This window comes from Dreissena polymorpha, chromosome 1 (assembly GCF_020536995.1).
Source record: "Dreissena polymorpha isolate Duluth1 chromosome 1, UMN_Dpol_1.0, whole genome shotgun sequence".
Classification (NCBI taxonomy): domain Eukaryota; kingdom Metazoa; phylum Mollusca; class Bivalvia; order Myida; family Dreissenidae; genus Dreissena; species Dreissena polymorpha.
Genome location: NC_068355.1, coordinates 49,184,950 through 49,200,209, shown reverse-complemented (window position 1 = coordinate 49,200,209; position 15,260 = coordinate 49,184,950). Strand labels below are relative to the sequence as shown.

At 33.8% G+C, this 15,260-nt stretch overlaps 1 protein-coding gene across 1 annotated transcript; it reads right to left on the bottom strand.

Annotated features, from left to right (window-relative positions):
• Positions 1-2,348: 2,348 nt before the first annotated feature.
• Positions 2,349-15,253, bottom strand: LOC127879989 (mannose-1-phosphate guanyltransferase beta-like). Its single transcript, XM_052427156.1, has 10 exons — positions 15,129-15,253; positions 13,552-13,687; positions 13,112-13,192; positions 12,896-12,944; positions 12,275-12,417; positions 11,621-11,779; positions 9,723-9,801; positions 8,237-8,364; positions 5,616-5,798; positions 2,349-4,283 (listed from the first exon to the last, which is right to left on the bottom strand). The coding sequence occupies exons 2-10, from the start codon at positions 13,678-13,680 to the stop codon at positions 4,152-4,154; spliced, it is 1,083 nt and encodes a 360-aa protein (XP_052283116.1). The 5' UTR covers positions 13,681-13,687; positions 15,129-15,253; the 3' UTR covers positions 2,349-4,151.
• Between the last annotated feature and the right edge of the window lie 7 nt (positions 15,254-15,260).

Genomic DNA, 15,260 nt, shown 5'->3' with positions numbered 1-15,260 from the left:
ACATAATTATAATTTTGCTCTTTCTAGTATCTTATTTTTGAAGATTGCTTTTATTTACTTATTTTGCTTTGTTTAATATTTCTAATGGTTGTCTTAGATGTTATGATTATGGTATTAGCCAATCTTAACATATATTGTATGTTTATGTGATTATACATAAGTAAGAGTAGTGTACACTGTTATCCTTGTTTTACCATAAATGTTGAATTTTTGTAACAATTATTTATAATGAATTTAAATTTAAACCGCTTTGTGTTGTGCCAATGTGAATCTATTTTCTGTCATTTCTTTTCTGAACACAAATATTTCACTTACTGTTGAAAAATCTATTAAGTTATTTTTATTTGTATTGTTAAATGAAATCTTAAGCTGTAAAATATACTTTTGATGTATAATATATAATGGCAGTAGCCATCTTGATAAATATTCTTAAAGCATCACTGCAGCCTATTTAATTTGAATTAAAGGAAAATTATCGGCATTTACTTTAAAAGTACTGCATTTACTTAAAAGTACAAAAAATGTATCTGTATTTTCAAGATTTTTTTATAATCAATTTATAAAAAAAACTATTTCAGGGATATCATTCTGTTGTATACATTAGCATAAATTAATAGATAGAACATTTATTTTATATTACCTATTCATATGTCAAAATTGGCTGTTTGACAGCCACTTTAGTATTAATCCACAATATATCATTCATAAAAAAATCATGTGCTTTGAAGTGTTTTCAGGATTGTTTTTCAAAATGAAATATCAGATCAAATGCAGGCTCTATAAGTTTGTATGACAGGCTTAACATATGATTTTATTGCTTTGCACGAACACCAAGGTTAGGCTTTCTTTCTGATTGAAGTATTTTTAAGAGACTTGTTCACAAAATGATGTAATTAAAAAATACAATACAGATTCAAAAATTATGTATACATTATATTCAAACTAGGAAAACAACACATCTGATAATGTTATTTAAAAAAAAGTTTTTGGTAAAGCATACCTTTAAATTGATACATGCAATGATGTAAAACATATCAGTGTTTTTAAAGCTTTAAATTTATCATTGATCTTCATCATGGGAAAATTGGTCTTATGCTGTATGCTGCCAGCATAGCTCCAGTCAAGCATACACCCAGTCTGTTCTAGAGCTCCCTTTGAAGCTTTAAAGTCACACAAGTTTCATTGTCTCATATGCATGCACAGGCTGGGATTGAGCTATGCTTGCAACATATGGCATAAGACCCATTTCCATACGACTTAATTTTGGAAACATGAAAGGTACTGACAAGGAATTAAAATACGATTTAAGTTCTATTACCTGAACGGTTCAGTAGTAGCTTATAAGGTAATGCCCCAAAAAGACCCCAGGTTTGAACTTGCTGAAGGCAAACATTTGTATTTGTATTCAAAAATAGAAAAACTAGTCATTTTCAGACGTTGATTGAAATACAAATTGTGTACGGGAATAAGTGATTCTTGAAGAGTTCAATTTCTTAAACACAGAATGATGTTGATTAATTCATATACATGTACCTATTTTGAGCCAAAATACATGTTAAACATGCTTACTGCATTCTGCTCACATATGATATTCTCACTGCATGCAAGTTTTTATTTATTTTGTGGACAGGAGTTTATTTTTGGCTATTAATTTATCAAGGGTTTTAACAAAACTGTAGACAATGTTTGAAATAAGATGTTGTATTAATTTAAGGCTTTCCTCTGTTAATGTAGCGATGTGAACATGGACATGTTTAATGGTATACTTTCCTTGTTCTTTTTTTACTTTACCTTAAATAAACTCCATCCGTATCAGATATTATTGTTGACTATTTTTGTCCTAGAGTTTAAATTGAATCTTAAGATGCCTTTTTTAACAATTCTTTATACAATACCTAAAGATTGGTACAATTAGAGTTCTACCTCATGAACATTTTGATACTAATATTCAAGTGAAATACTTGTAAATGATAAGACCGCACACAGATTTTTTTAATTATTAAACAAGCAATTAATAATTCACATAAAAGAATTGTGTTTAATAGAAGGTTTACACTTGGTGATGTTAGACATGCCAATATTCATCAGACTAAAGCACTTAGTATTTATTGCACGGTCTAACAGATAAAGTAAGTAAGTAATCAGATATTTAAAACTCCCTCGTGTCACAAATTATGCTGTTTCATGTAGTAGTACTAGAATATACTGGACACATCTCATATATTTCCAGCTTATGATCAGAAATAAATGTTTTTACAAGTACAAAGATCCAGGCAATGGCCTGTAAGCCTTACCAAAGTAAAATAATTACCCATGTCATGTTGTGCAACAATGACAACAACAAAATGTGGTTTAAATAACATATTTTCTTATACCAGAAATAAATAGGACACATTCACACTAGATTTATCACAATGTAACAGATTCATGAATAGCCAAACCTGGATCAATAATTCCAACAGATAAAGTTAGCGACGCCACAAACACTAGCATCATACAGATAATTAATATATTATTTCCAAGCAATAAATAGTATACATAGTTGTAAATTCATTAATGTATAAATAAAGGTGAATGTAAAATATTAGGCTTAAGTATCGTGCATGTATGTAAAAGATCAGTATACAGGCACATCACATTGGTCCCAACAGCATAGAATACCCTCAATATAAGACAATCTACCAACAGGAATAAAATACAACCCAACGTTGTACAATACAATCATGTCGGAATATTTTAACAACTAAACTTAATTATATTGTAAGCAAGCAAACAGCAAATGCACACTATTCAATACTGTAAGTAAAATGTGTTTTCAAAGTATGAGTAAAATCTGTTTCCTGTAATAATCGCTATGGGTAAAATACCCTTACTCATTTCAGTAACATTTGTTATTAATTAAGTAACAGTAATAATAAATAATGATAAACATTTTTATCAATATTAACAAGATCCTTTAACAACTTAAAAAATAATATAGCAATAATGGTTAAATATTGGTGTAATAAATATTTTTCAACCTTTGGACACGGTTTGTATAAAAAAATATATAGTACAGTAATACTTTAAAGGCACATAATGACAGCAGATATCATCAAAAGTATCTGATTTTCAATACTCAAGAAATAATGTGCTCTAAATCATCGTCCCAAAATGAAATTGCACATATCTGGACTCTGCTACTCCAGATTGAAATCATAAGATGACGACATTTACTATTAATAATAAAAAACATTGTCCCAAGTGCTGACCTATGGCTAAAACAAAGATTGCTGAAAGCGTATTTGGCTTAAATGCTTTGGATGAACTTGCTATTAAACTGCTTAAAAACCAGTGCTTTGTATGAACTCAATTTCTTTGGTCACAATTAGCAAAACGTTATTCCAAAGCAGAATTTACCTGTCAATATTATCAGTTAACACAGCAGAAAATATAATAGCAAAAAAAAACTAGGTAATGGACATAGCCATACAGATAATATTGTTATCAAAAATACAGATACTAGGATGATTGACAAAACACACACGCTAAAAACATTGGTTTGATGGTTCAAACACACTTGTGGCACAAACAAATGGCATATAAAACACTGTCATGTACCTGAACAAGTTTGGTAGAAGCAGGTAAAGAAATCATCCAGGCATATCGAGTGCTGTACATTGCTATTGAGCATTTATTAAGAATGAAATGCAAGATTCATGAAGTGATTTTGTTAACGAAAATTATGGTTTATGAATTAAGATTATTATTATGCTTAACATTATGATATAAATATAACAGCAAATATTGCATAGACCATCATGGCAGTCTTTAAAAAAAGAACAGTCCATAAAAAAGATTTAAATTTAAAACATTATATGTTACTTTTTGCAAATCACAAGGAACAAAAAGGTATCTTATTACTGAAGATTAATTTGTGAACATACTTTTAAGATGTGTACTGCTTTTGAAAAAGTCCATTCTTCTTTCCAATATCTTAATATACGGAAACAAAAATAAATAGTTTGATGTGTGCTACAAACATAGAAAAGCATTGATACCTTGATTTAAGGAAACAATTACAATACATTTCAAGAATGATGCTGTTGGGAAATGGAATTCTGGTGATTGGAGAATCTCAGTGCTATGTCAATTATTCCTGTCTGTTGCATTCACATGATGATCTGAGGTTCCTTCACTGACTCAGCGATGGATTTGTGTGGCAATATTCGCCCACCATTCACGTAAAGTTCATCATTTACAGTGACGTCCTCACCGAGCACGGATACATTCTCCATCCGAACCTGAAAGAAGGATTGCTCTTCTATGTATACAAATGAGTTTAAAAACGTTTAACACAAATGTTATTTACATTCCATGATGAAACAAAATGAGCTTAAGATTCACATTCACATACGGTACATCAATGACTTGTAAAAAAGAAAGTTAAAAATGTTCATATTGGCTTCAACAATTATAAACATTTGTATCATTTTTTTTTTTCATAAACTAATCTGCTGCAAACAACAATTGAAACCAACACACCTAAGGGGATAAAGGCTGTAACATTTAACCCATATTGAACAAAAAACTTTTTAACTATAATTAAAGATGCAATTTTAAATCAGTATATATCAAATATTTAATCAGCCTAACATCAAAGAATTAAATGAAACTAGTTTAAAACTTTTTTGAAACACAACTATAAAATGTGTGTTAAACCTCTAAATCTGTTTGCAATACAGACAATGTATTGATAAATGTTCAATACTATAGCCCACACAGTTCTACTGTGTGACACTGTGCTATAGTCCCCACGTACCCATCTGCCCACGACACATTTCAAGCCTATGATACAGTTCTACTGTGTGACAATGCGCTATAGTGTCCACGTACACATCTGCCCACAACACATTTCCAGCCTATAATACAGTTCTACTGTGTTACATTGCGCTATAGTGTCCACGTACCCATCTGCCCACAACACATTTCAAGCCTATGATACAGTTCTACTGTGTTAGATTGTGCTATAGTGCCCACGTACCCATCTGCCCACGACACATTTCCAGCCTATGATACAGTTCTACTGTGTTAGATTGTGCTATAGTGCCCACGTACCCATCTGCCCACGACACATTTCCAGCCTATGATACAGTTCTACTGTGTTAGATTGTGCTATAGTGCCCACGTACCCATCTTCCCACGACACATTTCCAGCCTATGATACAGTTCTACTGTGTTAGATTGTGCTATAGTGCCCACGTACCCATCTGCCCACGACACATTTCCAGCCCATGATACAGTTCTACTGTGTTAGATTGTGCTATAGTGCCCACGTACCCATCTGCCCACGACACATTTCCAGCCTATGATACAGTTCTACTGTGTGACAATGCGCTATAGTGTCCACGTACCCATCTGCCCACGACACATTTCCAGCCTATGATACAGTTCTACTGTGTGACACTGCGCTATAGTGCCCACATACCCATTGACCCACAACACATTTCCAGACTATGATACAGTTCTACTGTGTGACACTGTGCTATAGTCCCCACGTACCCATCTGCCCATGACACATTTCCAGCCCATGATACAGTTCTACTATGTGACACTGTACTATAGTCACCACGTACCCATCTGCCCACGACACATTTCCAGCCTATGATACAGGAGTCCAGCCAGGAGTGAGACTTGATATGGGCGCCGTTCAGCACCGTACACCTCTTGATACACACGCCGTCCTCTATCACCACATTGGGGCCGATTGTTACATTGGGTCCAATTCTGCAATTCTTTCCTATCTTTGCACTGGGATCCTGTAATCAGTTTAGGGCAAGAATAGACCAATAAATATAACAAGGGACAAAATTGTCACAAAACCAGGTTTTCATTGTGAAAAAAAAATCTGATAAAGGGAGAAAACTCAAACTGAACTTTTGAAATGACCAAAAAAAATTAACCCCCTTTGTAAGTTTTTTTTTTTTTTTTAAATCTATTTTTAGTCGTGGCGACCTTGACATTGGAGATATTGACGTGATTCTTTCGTGGGACACACCGTCCCATGATGGTGAACAAATGTGCCAAATGATTTTAAAATCTCACAATGAATGACATAGTTATGGCCAGGACAAGCTCATTTATGGCCATTTTTGACCTTTGAACTCAAAGTGTGACCTTGACCTTGGAGATATCGACGTAATTATTTCGCGAGACACACCGTCCAATGATGGTGAACAAATGTGCCAAATGATTTTAAAATCTGACGATGAACGACATAGTTATGGCTCGGACAAGCTCATTTATGGCCATTTTTGACCTTTGAACTCAAAGTGTGACCTTGACCTTGGAGATATCGACGTAATTATTTCGCGCGACACACCGTCCAATGATGGTGAACAAATGTGCCAAATGATTTTAAAATCTGACAATGAACGACATAGTTATGGCCCGGACAAGCTTATTCCGCCAGCCCGCCAGCCAGCCAGCCAGCCCGCCAGCCAGCCCGCCCGCATTCGCCAATCTAATAACCAGTTTTTTCCTTCGGAAAACCTGGTTAAAAATATTATTCAGTAAGGAGTAGATAAAACATTAACTTGAAAGCTGAAACATATAACAATATACTACTTGGAAAACAATCACAAATACAGTTTAATCCCGCTTATACAAAAAGTCACCAGCCCGACCTGATTATTCTTTAACCCTTTACCACTTCGATACGTATTTTTACGTCATTTTTTAGAATAAAGAGTACATTGCATTATGGGACAGAGTTTTCATGGTGCCCTGTTCAGATTTAATTATAACAACCAATGAGCATGTGAATTTAAATTTAGATTGAATGCAATACGATACAATTCAATTATTTATTGCATCATACACAGTCATGCAAAAAAAAACTTGCTTCCAATGGACTTCCTAAAAAGCAAGAAAAATGAAAGCGAATTTCTGCCAAAAATAAGGCTGTGATTAACAGTGTAGTCTTGATTTGTATAATTACATCTTTTTCAAATTGAATTGATAAGGCTTAATCGACTCTGCCATACCATTTTGTTCATATCATACCCTTTAAATAATTTAATATCGATTGGCATAATCCCAATTAGACTTATCTGATGTAGCACTTGTTTCTATGTTCATTTTAGGCTCTAAGCTACTTAAATTCTACAATACAATGAAAAGCAGAGAGGAAGTACTGAGGGCCTCACAATTCAAAATATTTTATCAAATTAGATGGCACTGGTATGCCAGGCAATGTAGACAATTATCACCACTGAGTGGTAGTTTATTCTAACCAAAAGGGGGATATTTTAAACATGTTTCTAAAGAACCAGTAAAATTGTCATATGTTTAACGTACAAACTCAGGGCCTTGTTCTTTTAGCTCTAGATTTTTATACTAATTTTGCTATTTAAGTCTATACAGACCATGTTAAGCACCATGGGCATGACCAGTTTTGACAACAGGAGCAATATATTCGAACAATAATTGGACAACTGAAGAATTTTATATACCGAATAGGAAACTTTCAGGCCTTAAAGGGGCCTTTTCATATTTGGGTAAATTGACAAAATTGAAAAAAGTTGTATCAGATTCGCAAATTTTCATTTTATTTATGATATTTGCGAGGAAACAGTAATACTCAACATTTACTATGCTCTAAAATAGCCATTATATGCATTTTTTGACGATTTAAAAACATGAAAATTATAAAGCGTTGCAACGCGAAACAAATTAATGATTTGGAGAGTTCTGTTGTTGTCTCTATATTTTGTGAAACTACGAGGTTTGCTTATAAAGAGTATAAAATACATCTGACTTTGTATCCGGAAGGATGGCCGAGTGGTCTAAGTCGTTTTTACTCCAGGACTCTAGGGGTCAGTGGTTCGAGTCCTGCTGAGGGTTACCTTTTTTCATTTTTAAATTTTATTCTTGATTTTTTACTGAAGCTTTTTATATCCGATGTTTATATTTATCAATATAAAGCATTTAATGACAAACTTCAAAACATGCCAAAATCTGTGAAAAGGCCCGTTTAAAGTCATCAATGAACCATGAGACCCCAATAGAGTGGCATATTTTTTTTCCATAGGGGAATTATTTGAAAATTAAAATTGGACTTGAAATGCATATTTGAAACTTTGCAGTTTCAGAGATTGTAAGTCACTTCTCTTTTGATTTGTTTATAAAACATATTGGTTCACTTATGTATCTTCTCATGATGACAGTTATCCCAATCCCCTTCTGCCATGCTTACCACAAGTGCAGTGCCATTTACCCCCTCGCCGTGGTACAGCAGACTGGAGTTCTTCTTTTTCAGGGAGGTCAGGTACATGCACATCCCAGTGAGATAGTCCTTGGGCTGCCCCACATCCATCCAGAAACCTGCAGCACACGATATACAAGACTTCTGTAAACAGGATAACCAGTCAACAATGAAGCCACATTCTGGGACAACCGGGCTTAATGCATGCGGGTTAAATCATTATGCAAGTGTGTAAAATGTTGTCCTAGATTGCCTGTGCAGTTCAGCTTTGGAGCAAAGTCTCATCTTTGATTACTCTATGCAAACTGCACAGACTTATCTGGGACAACACTTTACACACCTGGATACAGATTTGTGAATATATGTTAGTGATCTTTGATGTATACCTGCCAGGCAGCTCATTGACCAATATTCATCCAGAACCAATACTACATGATACAACTAATCTCCCATCAATAATAGCTTATCAGGACCTGTTGTTTATAAATGCCCATTTATAATGCTATGAATATCTTACATAGCCTGCACATGTATTTACAAAACTTAAACAGTATGTGCTATATAATTTAACAGTTGACATAACTGTGTCAATTAAACAGGTACTGGTACATAACTGCTAATTGTTATAATCATTTAAACTTTAAATTCACCTCCCTTAAAAGGAACACAGGAGCAATCCATATGACATTAACATTTTAATGCAATATATTAAGATTATGACAATCATTGGGGAAAAAAAACTATCAGGTTCGTAGCACAACAATGGTATATATAGTTAATGGATTGAATTAATGCGGCATGCAAGTAATCCATCCAGATAAGTTGTAAGCTTTGTTCAGGATTATGATGTTCATGACATCTGTATAAATCAATACATGGGTCTACAATTCTCAATGTCATAATAGGTGTATTTCATATATGATTGATTATACATACTTTTTATCATAGAAAAAAGGTATAAGACAGAAACATACTTTTTGTATTTACAATTTATCAATTAGTTCACAGCAATTTAATGTCTAACAACTAATAGATGACACTTGTGCAAATACGTTTGTGAATCAGGGTTCAGGGTTTACCCTGAATGAAAATTTTCTTTCGACTATTTTATCCTAGAAAATAGACATCCTACTCACTTTGGCTGTTGTATGGGGTTTTGTGAAGAAAAAGTTGAAGTCAATACAATTTTCAATCGCAAAATTTGCCAATTTGTAGCTATTTCCTAATGTTGCCACTTTCAGAGTAAGCCCTGTTTATGAACGAATCTGACTTAACCTTTACATATAAAGTAGGAAAAGCCAATATTCCTCTTACTGACAAAACAGGATTTTTTTTTTAAATAGATCCAACATAGGTAACAATTTACTAGTTCAGCAATCAGAGAAAAGAAATCCACTGAAAGGAGGATAAATCATTTCCCTGGGATATTTATCATTGTAAGGCCAGACCATTAGTCCCAGTGCAGGCAGTAAGTTACCTTGTAGTTCCATACAGTAGAGCTCCCCATCAGTGGCCATGCCTGGGAACGTTTCCTTCTCTATGGATGTTGGCCTTAACTACAATACACATGTACCTGGTCAAAATAAACTGAAGAACTTCATGTTAGGCATACAATAGTTATATAAAATATGTAAATGTCATTTATTCAGTGCTTTCCACAGGATTTTTTTCAGGCGCTCTGGGGCTCATAGGGGTGGCTCGTTGAATTGTTTTTTTAATTTAACATTTCAATTGACGTTCTGTGGTGCCTTGTAACTCTAAGAAAAACAGTGTAAAAAGACATCATTTGGTCACTATGACTCTTCAAGAAAACCCCCCAGCTATAAAGTCATTTATAAAGACATTTTTTAATAATTTTTATACTTTCCGCAAAGATAGTAAAATCCCGACTCAAATGATTCCCCAATACATTCGTATCAACCAGACTCTATAACTGCATACTTACTACTTTTCAAGTTTCTATTCATTACCCGATAATCCCATTTTTAAAAGCACTTTCTAGTAAATATTGACGATAAAAGTGCTAAATAATTTCTTTTACAACAAACGTTGCAATTTTTTAAAAGTATCAAATAAATTTCGGCAAAAGTGACTATTTATAGATTTGATAAAATATTGCGACTGAACATGCGTAAATGGCTTGATGTGGTGTGTGCTTGTTAATATAACTCTCAATACACCCACCCTTTCTATGTACATGACCCGACGTTGTACATGCTGCATAATTTTCGCGCCCTTTTTATTGAGACAAAAGGTCAGCACAAAACAAATCATTACTTTTTATTTGAAGCAAGAATCTGTTAACATAGATTTAACATTTACATTCGGAAGTGGGTTTCGGATTAGAAATTGAATTATTCTCATATGAGACTTCAAGAAAACATTAACATTTGCGTATTGAAATCAACAATAATTTGTTTAAAGGCCTTACGAGTCCAGTTAATGTTTTGACAGTATTATTCATGAAATGCACAACTTCCACGGGGATTAAAGCCATCATCAGTCTTCTAAGTAACTGGCCAAGATTTCTGTGACAATTATATGTACATCAAGAGTCGTCTTGATGATTTAACTGCAGGTCGTGCCTGCCTACGAGTGCTGTCGCTTACACAAAGCATAGGCTCTCATTGGCCAATATTGATTTTCCAATACAGCGACGCTCCGCCTTTAATTGGGTAAAGCGTTAGATGTAGTTAACAGAGGATCGTAAATCGGCTTTCAAAATTTTTGGCGAAGTTGATATCCCTTTGATCTTAAGAATGGCTAGTTGCAGTAACAGGCAAAATACACTGATCAGAAAATTTCAGGCGCCCCACCGACTCTGATTTCGAAATTAAAGTGCCCCGGTGAGGGACCGTTAAATGGCCTGTGGAAAGCACTGTTATTCTCAACTTATTCAAACTTTGCATAAACCATTAACAAGGCAGTGACCCAGTTATATTCATTTGTGTATGTTTTTCTGTACTTAAGTGTCTTGTCTAGTACATTTGTTTTTGTCTCTCACTCTATGGTGAATTTGTTCCTTAACATAATTTAAGGATCGTATAAAGTAATTATGTTTCTCTCATGCTGGTGCACCTGAAGCTTTACTAAGTGTTATTTAAACACATTATTGGAACAACCATAACATTTATCTATAAACTTAAAAAACAACAATTCATGTTCAAATGAGTCAAAAAAACAAAGCATGGAATTGAGACATGCCAAGCATGTATGTAACTTATGTAATAAGCTTCAAGTACTTAAACATAATCAACAGATCTTTCAGACACATTTCTAATAAGAGAATAAGCACTATATGAACAACAGACAAATGAAGCATTTGCCCACTCAAAAAAAATAGGTAAATGAACTAAGCCAAGCATATGCGCTTACCTCTATTCTGTTGAGCATTGCTGGTGAGAACATGTACATGCCAGCGTTGATCTTGTTGGAAACATACTCCTGAGGTTTCTCCACAAACTGGTTGATGCGACCGCACTCTGCATCGTACACAACCACTCCATACTTGGAAGGCTCATCCACCTTGGTAACCTAGAGACAAAACACCATTTACCACTTTTATATACACACTTAAAATACAATGGGTGGATAAATTGAACCCATGTTTGATCAAACAATTCTGTTAAGCTTATCTTTCTGTTAACATACATCTCTGTAATTCACATTTGAAATCAGTTTGTTTTGATATATAAATCAACATGGTCCAAGCAAATGAAGTATTAAATTTAACTTTCACAACATGCACAATTTGAGAAAAGAAAGTTCCCTGTAATATTCAAATAAAAGCAAAACCATCAAAACATTTGAGAAGGAACAAATATGTCTTGTTACTATTTAAAGGATAATCAAGTCAATGCACTTTAATGATTTCAACAGGAAAGGGATGGTAACAATTGTGAACACATACATACAAAATACCTTAATAACTTATATAACACTCCTATACAACACTCTCATCAACCAAAAGTCATGTTTAAACATCATTAATTTTTACTCTAGACCTTTCTTCTAGTTTAGAACGTTTACCATGATTGTTCCCTGCTTGCCATGGTGTTTATGGAACTTGATCATATCTTTAAATGGAAAATCGCAGATTATGTCGCTGTTTAAAACAAAAAATGGATCGTTGTCGTTTGTTAGGTGCTCTCTTGCTAGGGCTAAAGGTCCGGCTGTAAAACAAGAACAAAATAATGTCATAGCTCATCCATATTTGTACTTTCTTGAAGCTTATTTAATGCTAATTACATCTTATCAATTGATTATTTCACTTTATTGTTAACAAAGACATGTTGATCTATTTACACTTAAAACTGGTACATGTATGTCTTGTATGGAAAAATCAAGCAAATACATGTACCTCAACAATGTACCAAAGTGAAACATTCAGTGCATATGAGACAATGCAAATGGGTCTTTTGCCATATGCGACTATAATCGTAGCTCCAAACCAGCCTGCTCAATCAATTACAAGAACATAAAACTATGCCTAACTACAGCAGACATGGTAGCTCTTGACCAAGATAGGCAAATGCGTAGGCTGATCTGGAGCCACCCTGACTGCATGTAATATAAGACCCATTTTCGCATGATGCTGCTCATATCCTGATCTGTGCATTAGATTAAACTGACAAATGACTAGGTACTTACCAGTCCCTAATGGCTCTGATTCCAATGATATTGTTATTGTAATTCCCAGCTGAAACAGACAAGCATTAACACTACTTAGAAGGTTGCATACACAGTGTACTATTGTCTAATACTGCAGTTAGAAAATCAACAAGGCAACAAAATATACCGGTACAAGCAAATTTTACTACATAGTAAAACATTGTATAATTTTCACCTTCATTAATATTAACAGACCTTTTCCTCTACTGACTTCAGTTCCTGTTCCATTTGATCTGCTCTGTAACTGACAGCCAGAATAATGTGTTTAACCCCAGCCTGGTAAATAAAAAAAAACAAACAGCCATGCTCAATACCCGTAGTTTTATTTAAATACACTCCGAAGCAAAATAAATCTAGCCAACTGCAATGGTCATGTAAAAAAATATATGATAAAACCCATATTTTCTTGTTGTTTTTATAAGTTATTTATTACTAATTTTAAATAAAACAGAAATATTATATAAAGTGCCTTCATCAGAACTACTCTGAAATACTACATTGAGGTGACATGTTTCATCATAAATTAAATTTTTGAAACACAATATTCCAAATAGTATTCAATTGTTTTCCAGTCAGTTATTTCTTCTGTATGGTCCTACAAATGTATTATTGTTGCTATGACGATGCTTTTATACCTCTACCAGAGCTTCCAGCTGGTGAAGAAGCATTGGTTTGTTGCAGAACTCTACCAGGGGCTTGGGACAGCTCAGTGTCAACGGCCGCAGCCTTGTCCCATAGCCTCCCACAAGGATTAGGGCTTTCATGGTGGCTCTGAAGAGAAGACCTATTTTATGTTAAGATCAGCTTTTGTGCAGCATAAAGTAAATTAAGTATTATGAATTAAATAAAGTAAAGTAAATGATGAAAGAGGCATACAATGATGTTATAAATGAATGGTTTACCAACTGATTTTTAAAATAATTTTCTGGAATGTTTTTTGTCCCTAATTGGACACCATATTTTACCTTAATGAGTTCATTACACCAAGTTTGCAAGATTACCGGACACTGTGATAGTTTGAAAATGAGGTGAGTCATGTTTGTTTGGATATCAAATCAAACTGTTTGTCACTGAATTAATCAGATATTTTTTTGTTAATAAGCACATGAACTTCTTATTTTCATAATAAATAAACATATTATGTTGTCAATTTATAAAAGAACATGTTTTTAAACCAATTGACCTTTTACCGGATAGCATCCTACAAGCATTCTTTGCAATTGTTGCTTAAACCAAGCAATTGCAAAATTAATATAAACAATTTTATTTCTAAATTAATATGAACAAATTAAAATAAACATGAAATGATGTATTTAAAATTATACATGAAAGTGAAACGTATCATTCAGGTTCTGGTACAGTCATGTTACCATTACCGGATCATTACACACAGCGGATCACTTTGATGTTCAAGACTGAGTATCGCGATAAATAGTTGACATTTTTAGATGATATTTTGCACACAACATCTTCAAGGCCTGTTCTTTAAAACGCATTGAAAATTGTTTATTCATGTTTCATGTTCAATATCAATGATTAGATATGATTCAAACAATTTACATGGTTTATAAGATGCCCATATCTTTTGATCTTTTAAGAATTTTCAACAGATAATTCACACTAGAACACCATGCGTAAAGTGTGGATACAAGATCACATATAGAAAACAATTAATAACAAAAATGAATGTAATTTATAACTGTCAATGTAACTTGGTCATTGTAAACAACTCATTTCATGTTTCGACAGTTCAAATAGCTCCTTAGATGCCCCCCTGAGTGGTTTCATTCACATGATCAGTTATTGCTACAACTGATCCGTTAATGCATGAATTCTGCGGCGAAAAAAGGTATCACAAATACATTTTGGCTGCGTTTAAAAATAAGACTATGTGCTTAAACAATAAGCAAATGTAATATTTAATCAATTTGGTGTAAAAGAAGTCTCAAAAACATTTATTGTTTTTCACCAGATCAACTCAATTACGCTACAGATCCGGTAATGATAACTTGACTGTATTGCGTCATTTGGTTTGCAGACTACATTCTGACAGTCACATTGACATTCCAAAACCATGAAAACTGTATCTCTGACAAGTGACAATCTTATCAAATAAATATTTTACATGTAAACGTCCGTATTTGCATGCTAAAATCTCTAAGGAAACACATTTTTATATTAGAAAAAATGCCAATATTCTATTGTTTCACACCTTTTGCAACGGAAAGACTTAATGTAAACAAATATTCGTTAAGATCTGACGCGTGTCAACAACATCAAACTGATTGGAGCAACGAACAAGTCCAAGGATTTCGAAGCGACCGGCGTTTACTTCCGCTTCCGG